The sequence below is a fragment of the Fukomys damarensis genome, unplaced genomic scaffold, assembly GCF_012274545.1.
Source record: "Fukomys damarensis isolate Sample0158 unplaced genomic scaffold, DMR_v1.0_HiC HiC_scaffold_21, whole genome shotgun sequence".
NCBI classification, from domain to species: Eukaryota; Metazoa; Chordata; class Mammalia; order Rodentia; family Bathyergidae; genus Fukomys; species Fukomys damarensis.
In genome coordinates, this window is record NW_022900933.1 from 37,361,142 (window position 1) to 37,378,010 (window position 16,869).

At 48.3% G+C, this 16,869-nt stretch overlaps 1 protein-coding gene across 2 annotated transcripts in view; it reads right to left on the bottom strand.

Moving 5' to 3' along the window:
- Setd3 (SET domain containing 3, actin histidine methyltransferase) overlaps positions 1–16,869 on the bottom strand; it is a 58,733-nt gene that overhangs the window by 3,807 nt on the left and 38,057 nt on the right. The window contains exons 6-10 of one of the 2 annotated variants that reach the window (XM_019205255.2): positions 10,441–10,499; positions 9,558–9,672; positions 3,486–3,560; positions 2,329–2,495; positions 1,512–1,597 (exon numbers count right to left, since the gene is read on the bottom strand). In XM_019205255.2, coding sequence (XP_019060800.1) covers positions 1,512–1,597; positions 2,329–2,495; positions 3,486–3,560; positions 9,558–9,672; positions 10,441–10,499 — 502 coding nt within the window. Of the gene's footprint in view, positions 1–1,511; positions 1,598–2,328; positions 2,496–3,485; positions 3,561–8,604; positions 8,892–9,557; positions 9,673–10,440; positions 10,500–16,869 lie in introns of those variants that run through there. The other variant, XM_033766788.1, reaches the window with a different exon arrangement.

Here is a 16,869-nt window from a genome sequence, read left to right on the forward strand (position 1 = left end):
AAAAAAAAAAAAAAAAAAAAAAAAGGCCAAAGATGGAGCTCAATGTGAAGGTGCTGGGTTCAATCTCCAGAGCCGAATGAAGAAGAGGAGGGAAGCAGGAGCCCGACAGAGCTTCTCTTGGCTACTGTCTAGCGTGACACTGGGCGCACCCAGCTGGCATCCCCAGAGAAACGAAGCCTACGCACACGGATGGGAAGTGGAACAGCATGGCTGTCCAGCTCTGGGAGAGAGCTCGCACTCACAAGTGTGCCACCAGCTTCACACCAGCCTCCTTGGGGCTCCCAAGCTCCCCTGCAACAGCCAGCCTGGGGTAGCATCGCAGCCTCGCTGTTCACCTCCTCCGCTGTGCCCTACCTGGGCACCAAGCCTACCTCGAGTGCCACCTCCCCAGACCTAGACCCAGAGCAGCAGGGCTGGGATGTCTGGGGTGCGGGCCCGCAGCACCAAGTCTGGTTCTGGCTGGATAACTTGGCCCAGCGCCACCCCATCCATACTGAGTTTCTCCCTCACCGAGATGGTAGCAGCTCTCTCACGAGGCTGGCAATTCGGACACAGTGTACACACTGAGCACCGCTCCATGACCACAGGAGTCATCACTGCCATCATCTGTCTCTCTGCACCTTCTGAGATGTGAACTGTGACCTTCAATTCCGCATCCCGTACACAGGTGAGAAGAGCCCCGAGCGGAAGTGCTGAGCTGTGACCCAGTCCAAGCAACGCCCCCTGAACACCAGCACTGCACAGGCTCTTGGGGCCCTTCCCAGGCCCACTCTGCTGCCCTGTGTGGGAGTCTGAACTGCTTTCCTGTATTGTGGAACTAAGTTTCTTCTCCCTCCAGCCTGACGCCAAGCTCTGGACTTGCGCAGTCCCCACACAGGAGGCCAGGGCAGAGACAGAGGAGCAGGAGCCCGACGCCCACTCTATCCCCGCCTTCCTTCCCTGGTCCCACCCACACGTTCCATGTGGGATTTAAGGTTGTTTATAACGACAGCACACACACACACACACAATGAGAAATGAAACTGTAGGACCAGGAACCCATTTTAGGGTGAAAAATACCAACACGACCTCACCAGGCCATAGGAAACCCCACCTACCTTGTCCCAAGCAAACAGAAAAGGAGAGCTCAGAGCACGTGTGTAACTCTTCCTGGACTGAGAGAGGAGGCTGCAGCCCAGAACATTCTAAGCTCCACACAGGCCCTGTTTGCAATGCTATTTACTCCAGCAAGGTGCCTGGTAGTCAACACTTCCAGGGTAAAATGAGCCCATTTTTCCTTCCTCCAATATCGCCATCTCCCTTCTTCCCTAAGGTTTTGTTTTGCTTTTCTGAGTACCACGGCTCGAACTCAGGACCTTGTGCTTATGAGCAAAGCGCAGCACCACTGAGCTAAATCCCTGGGCAAGGTGCTTTAGTTTTAAAGCAATTTTATCTTTAATCCAAACCTTTATGCTCTACATTTTCGTGAATTAAAAAAGAAAACCAACATCTTCCCCCCCGCCCCGATTTACCTTCAGTCATGCAGAATACTCGGAGAAAAGCCAGAAGCTGAGCAGAGATGGGCGGCTCTGTAAAATGCAGTGCAAAAACACTGGACCTGACAAGAGCAGAAGGAGAGGTCAGCTGCCCTGATGCACCCAGAGCGAAACCTGCTCATCTCGGCCCTGCGCGGTGGTCCGTCTGTCCGTCTGTCCACCTGGGAGGGCGGAGCGGAAGGAGCCTGGCTCTGCACAGGACTGGCTCTGGATGGCCTCCATCTCGGGGCACATCCTCATCCTCACCCTCACAATAAGGGAATCAGACATGCCCACAGTTCTTAAAAATGTTAATAATAATTTATGATAAGTTCACACTTTAATCATTAATCAAATATTGACAAGTTCAATAAAAAAGGCCTGGATAATCCATTTTCATTAAGAATGGTTCCTCTGTTCCCTGGAGGTCTAATAAATCATAATTCGTGTCTTCTTTATCATTTTACTCCTCAGATGCAAGAAAATCTTCAAAGAATTTAGCCGGAAATTCTTGAAAGTATTGAGGATCATGACTTCATTACAGAAACCAATGGAGGCAAATAATTAAATGAAACAAATTGATCCAGGTCATTAACCTTTTCAAGGTGAAAGACATTAATGACACCAGAGCACTCATTTAACTGAAGGAGGCCTGCGGGCCCGGTCCCCCGACCCTGCGTCCATCTGGAAACGCTGGTGACTTCCCACACATCCCCATGGTCTAAGGCTGCAGTGTGACAGGGACAGAGGGACAGAGGCACTGCTGTGGGAGCGCTGGACAGACAGAGGTGCAGGAGGTGCCGACCATACGTACGTGGGGATGCCAGCGCGAGCCAGCACCTCGGCCTTCATCGCATACAGCCGGTCGCTTTTACTCACGCCAAGCTTTATTTTCACTCTGTCGTGTGAATTGTTGTCAAAGAAAAAACCACTGTGGATCACAAACTCTGCATTTGACCGAGTGCCATAAAAAATGTAAATCTGAGACACAGCAAAGAGAAAACACAGGGCATAAAACAGACTCAGCGTGTACACCACCACAGCAAGGCTAACGCTCATCTACTCAGAACAGACTAAGCAAGCCCCGACACTGAGCAGGGCCAGGCTTAGCTCGCACCTTTGTGATGCTGCGGGACACCAGTGTGGCAGCAGCTCGACGGGGCCCATAGGTGTCCGTCCGCACCATCTCCCACCTTCTCAAACCCCCACAGGGCACTGAGCCAGGGCCTTGCTAGTACACCAGGCGTCCTGTCCCTGGCGGTCCCCAGGCCTTTCCTGCAGTCCCCCACTCCCAGGGGCTGCCTGGCTACTCCAGTAAGCCTGGCTTGGGAGGGCCCATCTGCCTCCCCTGTCAGCACAGGGAGTCCCTTCCGGAACAGGAGTTCTGAGCAACACTTATCAGAAACCCGCTTCCACATCCTTGGCAATTCTGCACCTAGCAGGAGGGCTCACGGACTTCCCCAAAGAAAGTGCGGATCAACACTTCGTTAGACTGATTTATTTGCGGCTCCACTGGAATGCCCTGATTCTCAATGCGGGGATTCAGAGACTAGGATTTTCAAAATACTTGACAGCTTACTCTTGTGCCCACCCAAATTCTCAGATATAGATTAAAAGGACTCCCTTGTATTTCTACAGCTTAACTACTGCTTCTTTATAAAGAACCAATAAATGAAGAAATGAAAACAATGCTGATTATGAAATAACTTGTTTTAGTGTCGTAAGATAAACTTCATTTTCCGTTAACCTTGTTACAGGTTATCAGGCCAACCTCCCAATAACTGCATTCAATTTTGGTTCCTTTGTGGACCCAAAGCACCACACATTAACTGCAGCTTTAGGTCTCAAGATGCATTTAGAAAACAAACAACCCTAAAGATAAGTTTTCCTCCACCACCTAATACCTTCCTACAATGGCAGCACGCCCGTGGCGCCCAGGCCAGCCACATCCTGTGGCGCGCTGGCACCCACCTGCTCCCCAGCCCGGAAGTCTTGCAGAGCCACACACTCGCAGCGGTCGTCCTCCAGGTTGTAGCCGGTGGTGATCTGGCCACGGGAAAGGAACAAGAAAAGGATGAGGGCCCGAGGTTTGCTGTGGCCCAGAGGTACTCAAAGTGCGTGGAGCCTGGCTGCGGAGTGACACACCAGAGAGGACGGAAGCGCCTCAGAAAAGGTGCAGTCACTTCCTGGTCCATGTCCCATCCCTCCTTACACTACAGTCTCTCCGCCTTGCGGAACAGCGTGCATGCAGGTGACAGGTGAGGCACCTGGTGACACCTACACCAAGTCTCGCACCTGCTCATGGTGACTTGGAGAAGCAGGCTCTTTGGCGGGCTCTCATTCATTTGCAAGAGTTACCTTAATCTACTGTTTAAAAAAAATTTTTTTAGTAAAAAACAAATGTATTAGAAAATTTAACAAGCATTCTTCCTTCCTTGTTGGGCACCTTAATCTAATGTTTGACCATTAAGGAACTGACATGGGTCTTCCTCTGGATAAAGAATCAGGGGGCAGTCAGGAGATTTAGCTCAGTGGTTCCTCCACCTGTCTTGCAGGCACAAGGACCGGAGTTGAACCCCTGGTACCGGAAAAAAGGAATCAGGGGGCAAGAGAAGCTCTATTTTGGAATTAAATATTTTACTCTGTAATTAGGAAATTTAAAACTTTTGAGTAGGAAGAGCAAAGTAAAATAGCCACAGCTGCAAAGCTTGGGGTAAACGCTTGCCTAGGATGTGCGAAGTCCTGGGTTCCGGCTCTTCGTCACCCCTTTTCCTGCTGAGTCTCGTCTCCAGGCCATCGCAATGCAGGATGTCCTCCACCCACCCCTCAACTGTGTCTCCCCAGGTCCTGCTTTGGTGAGGGCCGGGCTTGGTCCTCACCAAGGGTACCACAAAATAACGGCACTTTGCTGGTCAGCGTTTTATCTCCTAGATCTCTCTTTGGTCCTTCTCTATTTGTTCCCAGGCCTCGTGCGTGTTCACCTAGCTGAGTATTTGCAAAAGCCTTTCCAACTGGCCCCAGAATCTGGTCCTGCCGTCCTACGTTGGCTCCTCTGCCTCCAGAACAAGTCTACACTCCTCAGCAAGACCAACTCCAGGAGCCCTGCCAGGTCGGGCCACAGTCCCTGTGTCCTCTGGCCTGGAGCTCCCTTCTCCCAGAGCAGACCTGGCCTCACAGTGCCGCCTCTGCCCTTCCAGGCTGGCCTCCCTCCTCTGGCCACCTCCACCTTGTGTCCAGATACCTGCCACCCTCGTGAGTGTCCCCAGGACCTGCATGCGGCACCCAGCACCTGATGCTGAGATCGATTGAGGCACGACCCCCAGGGGAAAGAACATGCCCCCACTTTACAGTAAAAGCTCTTTAGCAGCCTGTCTGAGCACAGCCTCCAACCTGCCAGCCCCTAAACCCTCACTGATTCCTGCTTGACCTATCATTCCATCCTGGAGATCAAAGATGCCAGGGGCTGCAAGGGCTGCCTTAAAGGCATTGGCCTGGCATTGGCACAGCAACAGGATGGAAGGCCACAAATGCTCATCTTTAAACCCAACCTGCCTAGAACTGGGGTTTACAGAGCCCACATATAGATGCCCTTCATGCTTCTGATCTGCAAAGTCCAATGAGAAACACAAGAGCAATGAGAGACTGAGGAAGCCACGTATTCTAGAACAGCTTCGCTCACTGATCATGCTCAGTGCTCAGATCAGATTCAAGTCAGCTCTCTGAAGTTCCTGCTGTTTTGGACCCAAAGTAGCATCCTGCTAACAGTGCAGAACAAGCTGCCACAGGGAGAGGCAAGCGCTCCCCTGCTGCGACACCCGGACCGGCCAGCAGCAGAAGCGGGGAGCAGGGATGGCAGAACGAGGGAGAGGAAGGGAGCATAGCTCACTGTGACACGAGGACAGGCTGCAGGGTGCTCTGCCAACGCCCCTCCCACTGACCTAGGTAACATCAGGGCCTGTGGTGGATCAGCGGGGCCACAGCGACCCACACATGCACCAGGCCCTCGCCTCTGTGGCGTCTCTCAGAAGGACACAGCGGCCCTGGGTTGGGTGTGGAATTTCTCTGTGTGGCACTGCCAAATACTTCCTCAGTGTGCTCTCAAAAACTCACCTCAAGAAACCGCATGCACTGGGGGCTAGAACTGAATTAGTGCAGCAGCTATGGAAGAGTGTGGGGGTTTCTGGAAAACAGATCTGAAGTAGAACTACCACAGACCCAGCAATTCACTCCTTGGCATACACTGGGGGGAGGGGAGGAAGTCAGCATGGCAAAGCCGCCTGCGTCCCCACATGCACTGCGGCACTATTCACGACAGACAGCAGAGACAGGGAGGCTGCCCGGGGACCCACATACACCGTGGAGTATTATGTGGACATGAAGAATGAAACTGTGCCAAGTGCAAGACAGGAGATGGAGCGGAGGATGTCAAGTTAAATGAGGTATGCCAGACACAGAAGGACAGCATCGTGTGCTAACACACACAGGGACTTAAGACAGGAGGTGCCCGAGATGAGGGACCACAGGGAAGGAGGGATGGATGGGTTGGAACAGGGTCACAGCACGCCGTGCGTGCATGTGTGTGTCCACCTCATCGAGGTCAACCAGGGTAGCCTGCGCGGTGAGGGTGCTGAGGAGGAAGCAGGCAGGGCAGGGCGCTCCCCGCAGGTGCCGTCCTCCTTGGGAGACCTGGGCCACCCCAGGACTCTGCAGCCTCATCGGGGGCAGCGAGCAGGATGTCGCCTGGGTCACTCCGCCCCTCCCAGCTGACTCATTCCACACTGGGCCCTGAGCTAAGCCTTGCTCCCCACCAGTGGGACAGTCCAAAGGGGCAGAGGGTGTGGCAGGTTGCATTTGCTGGCGATTCTGGAGGGGCAGAGTGGGCAACAGGCGCCAGGGCACCCAGGGAGGGCGGCTGCAGTGGGCCGGGGGAGGAGCACAGCTACCCAAGAAGGAAGGCACGAGATACAGCTCCCCAGGCAAAAACAGCCAGGGCTGCGGGCACTGTGACTTTCTTCTTTTCTGTGTTTTTCAAATTTTCTCCAAGTAAGTATCATATTACTTTCACTACTGTAGCAGCAGAGAAGTAATGAGGTAATACATGCTCATCAAATAAAATGTGGAAAATATAAGAGAAAAACAGAAAGAAGAAAAAGGTCACAATCTTATTAACAATTTGGTTTCTTTCTGGTCTTTTTTCCCTAGGCATTAGTATATACACCTTTCGGTCATCTATTCACCACAGAGGAATGCATTTGAAAAATATCAGCACTGGAATGTACCCAGACCTGGGGTATGAGCAAGACACACAAGCAAACCACCTGCCTCATGGGCCTTCATTCTGACGGGGGAGGACACATGTTAGACAGAATGATATGGACAGCAGGGAAATAGAGAACTACATATAGACAAATAATTAATGAGAAACAACTGGAGAGGGAGGAAGGGATTCTATGGTGGTGCACATCTGTAATTCCAGCACTCGAGGAGCCCGAGGCAGGAAGATGGCGAGTTCAATCCTAGTCTGGGCAACTTAGCAACTCAGTGAAACTCTGTCTCCAAATAAAACATAAAAAGGGCTGGGATGCAGCTCACTGCAAAGGCCCTGAGTTCAGCCCTCCACCCAGGAAGGCAGGGCTTACGGGATGGGTGGCACGACAGGCTTACACAGGATGCTCGGAGCTGCCTCTCTCGGGGTCGCTGGGGAAGGGGTGCTGACAGTGGGGTCAACCCACGTGCCGCGGGTGTACTGGGGCAGCTGGCGAAGGGTCCCTGTCTGCTGTGAAGACACTGGCTTTTACTTTGAGATGGGGAGCTGAAGGATTTAAGAGCTTTGGTTCACAGGCAGAAGGAAGACCTCGAAGGAGGACCCAGCTGGCTTCTGCTAAGTGTGCGGCGTCCTTTCCCTAGCTGGTATCACTTGTCCTGACACCAGAGCTCACATGGGGCCTGTGAACCACCCGTCGCTGCCCTCTCCTATCAGCTGACCTGAGGGTGCCGGCTGCTGTCCTCCATGCTCCTCACAGCGCAGCGTGCCCTGTCTGAAGCAGGCCCCTCCCCGACCCGCCACGCCCACCGCCTCTGCCTGTGTCCGCTCCTCTTGCAGCTGTGGCTCTGGAATTACCACCACAGACTGGACGCTGTGCTCCCCGCCAGGCACTGGGGCACACATGTGCCCACTCCCTCGGTAGGAGGAGGGTGGCAGCATGGAAGTACAGCAGAGAGAAAAGCTCTCACTGGAGAAGCCAAGCCTTGATTTCAAGTTTTTTTTGTTGTTGTTGTTGTTTTGGTATCAGGGATTGAACTCGGGTCCTTGCGCTTGTGAAGCAGGTGCCAGAACCACTGAGCTAAATCCCCGGCCCAAGTGTCTTATTTTTAAAAGGAGATTAACCGTTGACGTGTATGGTACACAACTTCACAGTGATAAAATAGGATTTCTTAAATCCGACCACATGAATTCCCCCATGAAGTCTTACGACAAGCGGAAACAGTTCACAAGGCTCAGAGCTGTGGCTGAGAGGAGCCCCCAATGTGTAGCAGGTGCCCTGAACCCTCTGCAGGGCGGCAGCCTCCTCTACCAGGACGTGGCAGGTTGCAAACTGCACAAATCACACTAGTGGTGCGAGTAGTCTGCAGTTTATTTTTATTTTAAGATAAACTAAAAAAAATAATAAAATAAAAAATAAAAACCAGAATAGTTGCATCACATTTACACAGAGGCAACGGGGAGCCAGAGCCTCTGAGTACGAGGCGGGGCTGGGCCAGCTGCCAGGGCTGCCAAGGGCGCTGCATGGACCAGGCACCCCCAGGCCACCACCTCTCCTTTCTCCAGACTTCTGTACCGTTTGTTTGTTTACAAGAAAGCATTCCTTCCTCAATTTTAGAAATAAAAAATAAACTCTAATGATCAATCAAGTTCAGGAACCAATGATCTAGTCCAGAAAAAAGGGGAAAGAAAAATATAAGAATCAGGTATTCTCAGAGCTATTTGAAAATCTTTTAATTTCAAGCTTAAGATCAGTTAAAAATATCTCTGAAGGGGAAAAAAAAAGAACAAAGAATGCAGAATTATATTCATTAATGGGAATACAAAACATGCTGCTATTTCTTAGTATTGCTAATTAAATTAATCATATCTAAATTAATGCAAAATGTAATGATAAAAAATGGAACTACAGTATTCTTTCCTGCTACAACTGAAATATCGTTAAGACTCTGGAGAGCACTTGCTGCTAGCCTTCCCCAGTCAGCAGGAGGCTGTTCTATCAGAAGTGCTTGGCACCCGGTACACGTGTTCTGGCCATTCTGTGGAGTCACAGGTGAAACACTCATTCCCAGCCTTTCTTTACTCATTCATAACACCGCTGATAACAAAGAAAGCTGGCGACAAGAAACAGGAGGTGAACATGAAACAACCAAATCAGTAGACTAATGTTTAAAATTCTAAAATGACCTGGGATCCATCAGATTTCTCCCTCCCTGTCGGCTCTGAGAAAGCTGTGACCTGGACTGTGGCTGAACCCAAGGAGTGCTGAGGAGCAGCCCAGCCTCCTGCCCACCTCTCCGCAGCCCACCCTCCCCCCAGGCCAGGACACCCTGGCCAGGGTCTGTGGAGCCTCAGGGGAAGGGGCAGGGGGGAAAGTAGCAGGAGGAAGTGCACAGCTGGAAGCCAGTGCAAAGAGAAAAAGGAAAGGGATGGAAAGGAAAACAGGGAGGATCTTCAATAAATCAGTATTTTTAGAAGATAAGGAAACTTCGGCTGAGCCTGTGGTACAGCAAGAGGTACAGCAAGAGAAGAAAATGCATGTGCAGGCTGGAATTATGGCTTAGCAAATAAATGCACTTTGCTGTGGTTTCTGCAGTGGTGTAAGATTCAAGCTCCTGGTTTTCAGCCCAAAGTGAGCAGAGTGGAAGAGAAAACCTGGGAGGGGGACACGCTGTGGCTCTGAGTGCCTTCTGGAGGGAGGTGACGGAACAAAAGCACAGGAGTGGAGTCCACCCAAGGACTCAGCACAGGTTCTGGACTAAACCCAGGGAGATCGTTACCAGGCCGTGGGTGTGGTTACACATGTCCCACAAGGGAATCAGGGCCAGGGTCACCCGGGAACCGTCCTCCGTGGGAATCTGATTTTGTCGAGTCATTACAGAAGAGACGGCCCACCTGTAACAATCAGAACAGAGCAAGTGAAGTTCGCAAAAATGTTTAAAAGCCAACTGCAGTAAGAAGCAACTGAACCAGAAAGGTAGGGTCATCTGGCCTCTCACAGGGCTTCAGAGCCTTTGCCTGAATGCCAACGGCAAGGCTCGGCCTTTTTCATTATCAACTAAAACTAAATCATGGACAAGTGGGGATGGGGGACAACGTGGGAAGTTAGAGCCTTAGGGCTGCGAGCAGAGGCCAGACCCTTTCAGTGGGTCCCCAAGACTACTGAGCCCCACATCACCCTGTCTTTTGCCTGAAAGCTGACCCTGCACTTACTCCAAGCCTCAGTGAGAAGCAAATGCTGTAACTTCTTCTTGACCAGAAATCCTCTAAGAATTCTACGAAATGTGGAAGGCAGTATTTTTATTACATTGCACAGTAAGTTAACTCTTTCTGTTAAGTCCCTACTTTACAGTGATATAATCTACTAAAAGGGGGAAAAATCCTTTAGCACCAGCCAATGCTGACATTAACCTCAAGCATCATTCAGCTACCTCAACCAATCTCCTGCCGCCAGGGCCCAGGGTGATCCCTAGATGGCCATTAAAGTGCCGGGGATGTCCAAGCCCTTCACTTTCCCTGGGACTTCAGAGACCATCTCTGCTCTGAGGCTTCACACAGTCACAGCAGGTCACTTCCTGAAGCGACCCCCTCACTTCCAGGACCCCGCGTTTCCTTGGAAACCACATCCCCCACCCCCACCCCATGCTGGGCCCTCACACCAACCTGTAGTCCTCGTAAGTGAAAGAATCCTTCAAGGGCAGTTTGTTGGCATGAGGATGGGTCTGGGAATGCGAAGTTTAGGAAAGCAGAGGTGAAAAGAGAAAAGGGAAAACAGAAATCAGTCGGCAGAATTTCATTATGTAGCTGCCTAACAGATCCTAACAAGAGCCAAATGAAGCAGGAGCCGTCCAGCCGCGCTACTGAGGGATCATCATGCTATTATGGGCTCATACATCACTGTCAGCTTAATTTGTTGTGCCCAGCAGCTGCCATAAAGCTGCTCCTTCATATTTCGATCCTAGAACCCACAGCCACCGTGGCGAGCACCATTTAAGGTGGAACCAGCTTTGCAGAGGCAGCACAGCACCGAGGGTGCCTCATTGGCTCAGACACAGGCTTCAGGATGACGCCCACCCCGGCACTTCCGGGTGTCTCAGACCCTGGGGTCTGCGTGGCCCCCACACTGAAAGTTTGCTCATTTCTCTCGGACTTCAACCATTTAATAGGATCGACATACGTGCAAAGGAACTGTGGGCACCACAAATGTGGACCACGTACCAAGAATCAAGAAAAGTTCCTTTATGGGATTCAAAAAATTTTACAAGCAAATAACATAAAGCTAGAACAGAAACCAGCATATTTTTAATTGCACTATTTTTTTCTGAACAAAAGAACACTTGGTAAAAATATCTATAACATCACACTTAGGAGAAAATTTTATACATTTTGTATTCTCTCTTTGCCATGCTGCTCCCAACCTTTCAAGCACTTCAAAAACTTTGTCTCGATTAGAAATTAAAAGCTGTAACAATATAATTTTAATCTCCAGTTTCAACTACAGTCTGATAGACAGATTGCAGCAAGCGATCAAATGAACAAATGGTTATTTCCAAGCTACAGACACAGCCCTGCCGTGCGCCGGCACCACGTTAATGCTGGCCCTGTCTGTGCACGCGGCTCGCCTTCCTCTCCCGCGTTGGCATCACGAGCACACTGCAATTTATCATCGCTCCCTGTAATGTACTCGCTGGCACCATGCACAAGACAGTAGGGGATGAGGTAAAAGTGGCTTGAACCGTAAATCAATTAGAAAACAAAGGCTTGTGCTCAGTACGCAATTTTAGGCAAATTATATATTACAAAAGGGTGTCAGTTGGGTGTTGGTGCCCAGGTGCCCGTGCCCAGTTTTAACCCTTCGCAAGGTGAGTCCGAATGTGACAGTGCCCACAGAGGCTCTGCTGACCGAGCACAGCCAGCCTGGGAACCACGTCTCAGGGGAGGGGCCGCTGCCACAACCAGCTTTGGCCAGGGCCCCACACATCTCACCCTTTCTCTGTCACGGTGAAGGGCAAGGCTGTGCTCCAGCAGTCCCGAGCATGGCTTCCATTTAATTAGTAAACTTAACCACGGGGGTGCTCAGGTTTTTACAGAGAGGTGAGGGAAAGGGAGTAAAAAAGAGCAGGATTCACTACGTACGCACACCAGTACCCCACGATGAATAGTCATTATGCACCACAAATACATACTAATAAAATGTTTTTACAAAGTACAAGTCAGCAGGTGAGAACTGTTCCTTCCCAAGCTAACTAGATCACAAGAACCACCACAGAAAAATTTCACAACTATAAAGAAAAGGGATTATCTCACTAAAACGTTTTTTCCACTATAATATAATAAAGTAAAATTTCATAGGCTGATCTACTAGAAATTCTGCATGTGCCAGCTCTTCAGAGAGGGAAATGCTATTATTTTGTTAATTTTAAATATTTTAATTTACTTAAGCTATGGAATTTACCCTGATATTTTCAAAGGTGGTAAAATTCAATGCTAAATCCAATATATACTAAACATTTTACATTTTATCTCACAAAGCTTGACTTAGTAAATAGAAGAATAGATGACAATTTTTTAAAACCAGAACACTGAATCTCAAAACAACTAACTTGGGGAAGCAGGCACAGTGGTGCATACCTGTAATCCCTGCTACTGGGGAAGCTGAGGCAGGAGAATCAGAAGTTCAAGGCCAGCATGGGCAACTTAACAAGGTCCCTTCTCAAAACAAACAAACACAAAAAAGTTGAAGAAGAATCTTCCAATACTTGAATATTTTTAAACAGTCTTGGAACCCACAAAATTACTCAAATATAGGTGTCAAGAATCTATACGATGAAAGATTAATTCTCCAAAGTGTCCCCTCCTTACTATTTATGAACAGTTTCTTACCTACTGTATAAATTAGTGCTTGTAGTCTTAACAAAGTCATTAAAACAAAACAAAAATATATAAATGCATTTTTCAGATCGACTATTTTGGCTGTATAGTGGTTATATAATATTTGCAGTCTGTCAGAAATGTTCTTATCTTCGTGAAAAGCCAGGGTGTGCCTACTGTGCATGGCTCTGGTATAAAAGCGATTCTTCGTGACACATGCACTTAGCAGTTACACTGAAACAAAATGTGACACATGAGAAGGCAGGAACTTCCATTTTTGCAGGGCTGGCGCCTCTGGGACAGCAGCGCCACCTACTGGCCTCATGGGAGAGCGGACTATGGGTGCAGAGCTGAAGACCAGGGATCCCACACAGCACTGTTACCCACCCCTGGCTAAAACAGCCATGATTCCACCTTCACTTAAGTAAAACCTGCTTTCTAAAAAAAAAAATCTACCTCACATCTAAAGATTATTATATAATAATTTTATAAGCATCCTGAAACAGTCAAATACCAAAAGCAATTTGTCCATAAAAAGTATTAAATATTGAAAATATTTTCACTTATTCTGGAAAAACAAACAGGACAAGTGTCTATTCCAAACAATTTCCATTTAATGCTTAATTGAGCCTTTTCCCTATTTCCAAGGTTTAAAAACCTCTTACATTACATGAAAGTTCCCCAAACATTCTCAGGTGAAAACATGCAAGCTCCCAGAGCACAGAGAAGAGAAGAGAGCGTTCCCAGATTCCACTCACAGGGCAACCTCCTGGCCGGGCGTCATGTGCCATCTCCTTCCCAGTGGAGGCATCCTAACCTGTGCTCCAAAAGGAAATGCGGGACTAAAACAGCAAACTTATTCTTTGGGGCCAACTGGTCTTAGCTCTGACTGCAGTTCCCAAAACACAGATACACACAGGACAGGGAAGGGGGTCCAAAAAGTGACAGTGGCCCAGTTCTCTGGACAGCGAGACCAACAGGGCAGGAAGGGCCTGACAATCACTGTTCCACGCCTGGCCCCTGTGAACACAGCTTCAGAAACCAGCCACCGGTTTCTACAGATTTTTAAGTGGTTGATGGTCTTACCTTCTTGAGCATAAAACATATTTGAATTTGGGGAAATGAACAAGTGCCCTCGCTCGTAATCAGACTTGGAGCACTGAGGCGCTTATTCTGAAAGGTAGGTTCTGGAATCCTTATGCAAAGCCGGGCAACCCCAGTACAGCTCGCCTCCCGTCCCCTCCTTGTGAGACAGTAATATTGTGCCGAGTACAAAATAATCACTATGTTTGGGAAAGATTAATATCTGAAACTGTTTGTTTGGCTTCAATAAAAAGCAGCAATATTGCTAAATATGTAAGTATGACATTTTGAAGAATTTACCATATTGCATGGGTCTGGTAGCGATGCTTAAGGAAATTAAAAACCACTACAGTCAGCATATTTGATCCTTATTAAAGTTCTGCCTTGAACTATCACTCACATAAAACAAAAAATAAACCAAGAAGAAATTTAAATAAAATCTACGGATTATAAGTGTTTGAAGATGAAAAAACAAACGATATTCTAGCTTTAAAAAATTGATTTAGCATGCAGCTTCTCTTTATAGTCCCTTGATAAAAATGAAATCTCCCTAACAAACACTTAATAAAACCTGTCAATATCTCTGGAAAGAAAAATGACACAAATGCATTAAGTATTAAATACCCTTGGAAAAAGTCACATATTCCATGAATTTTTGATGTACTATCTTGACATTAATGTAAAACCTTGATATTTATAATTGACAGATATTTAATAAAGTATAAAAGAAGATGGCCGCCGCGCTGCGTGCAGATTTTTCAGGTTGATCAGAGACAAGAGATCCGGACGAGCACGACGCTAAACAACAGTTAATGTGTGCTGCGCGGCCCGCAGCAGCCCGTTTGGAGCCCGCACACCGACCCTTCGCCGAGAACCAAAATGAGCAGAGCGCGTTATGAGAAGTCCTATTCACCACATATGGCGCAGCGCAGCTCGGAGAGTGAACGGCTCTGCTTGGGAATGAACGCACTGCAGTCGGAGGTGTTTCCTGCTTTTAACCCTGAGCAGGGAGGGTTTTTAAAACGAAGACAAGCACCTCTACGAAGACAGGGGCCGGAAGGGCTGCCTGAACAATTCCAAAAGGAAATGAATTTGACCTCTAAAGACGACTCAAGAGCTCTGAGGAGGAAAATGGACCCGACACATGAGGGATTTGGAGACACAAACCCTCCGAAAGGCAGCTCTTCCCTACGCTCTCCCCTCCGAGGCTGATTCTGCAGGAAACTGAGCAGAATACAGTCCGTGAGGCGTTCAAACAGACTACAAAGAATGCTGCTTAGGTCACAAAAATGAGCCCTGACTTCTGTAAAGAATTCACATCTCGCTCTAATGCATACTCAATCATTAATTTCCAAAACAAACATGATAATGCAATGAACGTTCAAAGGCTACAGTATAATAAAATGTATCACTTTAGATGTTATACCTAGCTTATTCTGGTAAAAAGCCGTAACAGTCACTTAAGTTGTCCTAACTAAAATAAACACATCTGGATGTATCTTGTTTTGCTTCTTGGCATACGGTACACTGAAAGGGGCAGTTGGGCTAACTGGCCATGGACAGACACACCCAGCTCCAGAGCTGGGCCCATCTCACGCATTCCTACAGAGACGAAACCAGACGCGCAAGCTCACAATGAGCCTTTCGGTTTGGCCGCAGCCACACACATTTCAGAACTGCGCCCTGCAGCCATGGCCAACAGCTCTCCAGGTTCGATGCCACCAAGAGCCTCCTGGGCGCACGGGCACCCGATGCCTCTCCTCTCCACAGGTTCTGTTCCTACAAAGCAACGAGAAAGAATAGAAGCCACAGCCAGCCCGGTGGCCTGTCTGTGACAGAATGAAGTGGAGGGGACGTGGGAAACAGGAAAGCTGTGTCCCACAGAGATGGCGGGGGGCAGAGGATGGCGCAGACTGTGAGGCCCACACTGCAAGGCCCACAGCCCGAGGGAGGAGCTGAAGTCCCACCAGGGCCGCTGAGCCTCCTGCTTGTATTTCATTTTCTAAGTGGATACAGCACAATTTAAGAGAAAGGCAAATTTAGACTCAAATATCTACTGAATCTAAAGTTTAGTTTTGATGACCGTAAATCAGAATCAAAGCATGGTTCATATATTCCACTCTTGAGGGGAAAAAAATCCATTCTTGAGGCTTTTATTTTTAAACAGATTTCATCCAACTCTTTGGGGAGTTTTTCATCATAAAGTTCTTTGAATCCACTCAATATGATCAAATAAAAATTAAACTACTTCAATACACATTTAATTAGGACTGCCTACTTTTCACTTACATGTAATTTTCTGTAACAAATATGTTACCTTATAATAAAAATTAAATAAAAAATGAGATTAGTGGAGAAATAGCATTGTTCAATAAATTCATAAAATTACTTTAAAGATGACTGAAACTACAACCTACATGCAGTTTAATTCAACTGTAACTTACTGAAACACTGCAAAAAGTGTCTCTGTAATATCTGTATTAGTTGCCATTTGTATGCCCTGCAGAAAGATGATCAACTATGAACTAAACTGTCATAATCAATCATGTTTTGGGGGAGGCGTTGAGACAGGGTTTCACTATGGAGCCCAGGCTGGCCTCAAACCTGGAAATGATCCTCCTGCCTCAGCCTCCCGAGTGCTGGGATTACAGCCACCACACTCAACTTCAATCAACATTTTTGACTGGCAATCATCTATTCACTCAAATATTTACTGACCTAGGAGAAAAAAGCTAAAAACAAGCTCACAGTAGCAATTCATGCATCAACATATAAGTGTATTTTTTTCCTTTTCGACACTGAGGACTGAACTCGGGGGTTTTGCAGAGCTATACCCTCAGCCCTTTTTTATTTTGAGATTCGGGTCTTGCTAAACTACCCCAGCTGGGCTCAAACCTGCAATCCTGGAGCCTTCCGCCTCCCAGTGGGATTGCAAATGTGCACTGCCATGCTGGCTTTCAACAAATATCTTACTGACTGACTGCCGATGGCTGACTGGTAGGGAAAAGGAAACCATGAATACTCAGTGGAGAAGTTAGTGGATCAACTCAAAAAGAGGACAGAAAGCTGGGATTTAGCTCAGTGGTGCCACCACCTGCTCAAAAACGCAAGGTCCCAAGTTCCATCCCCAGCTGGTAC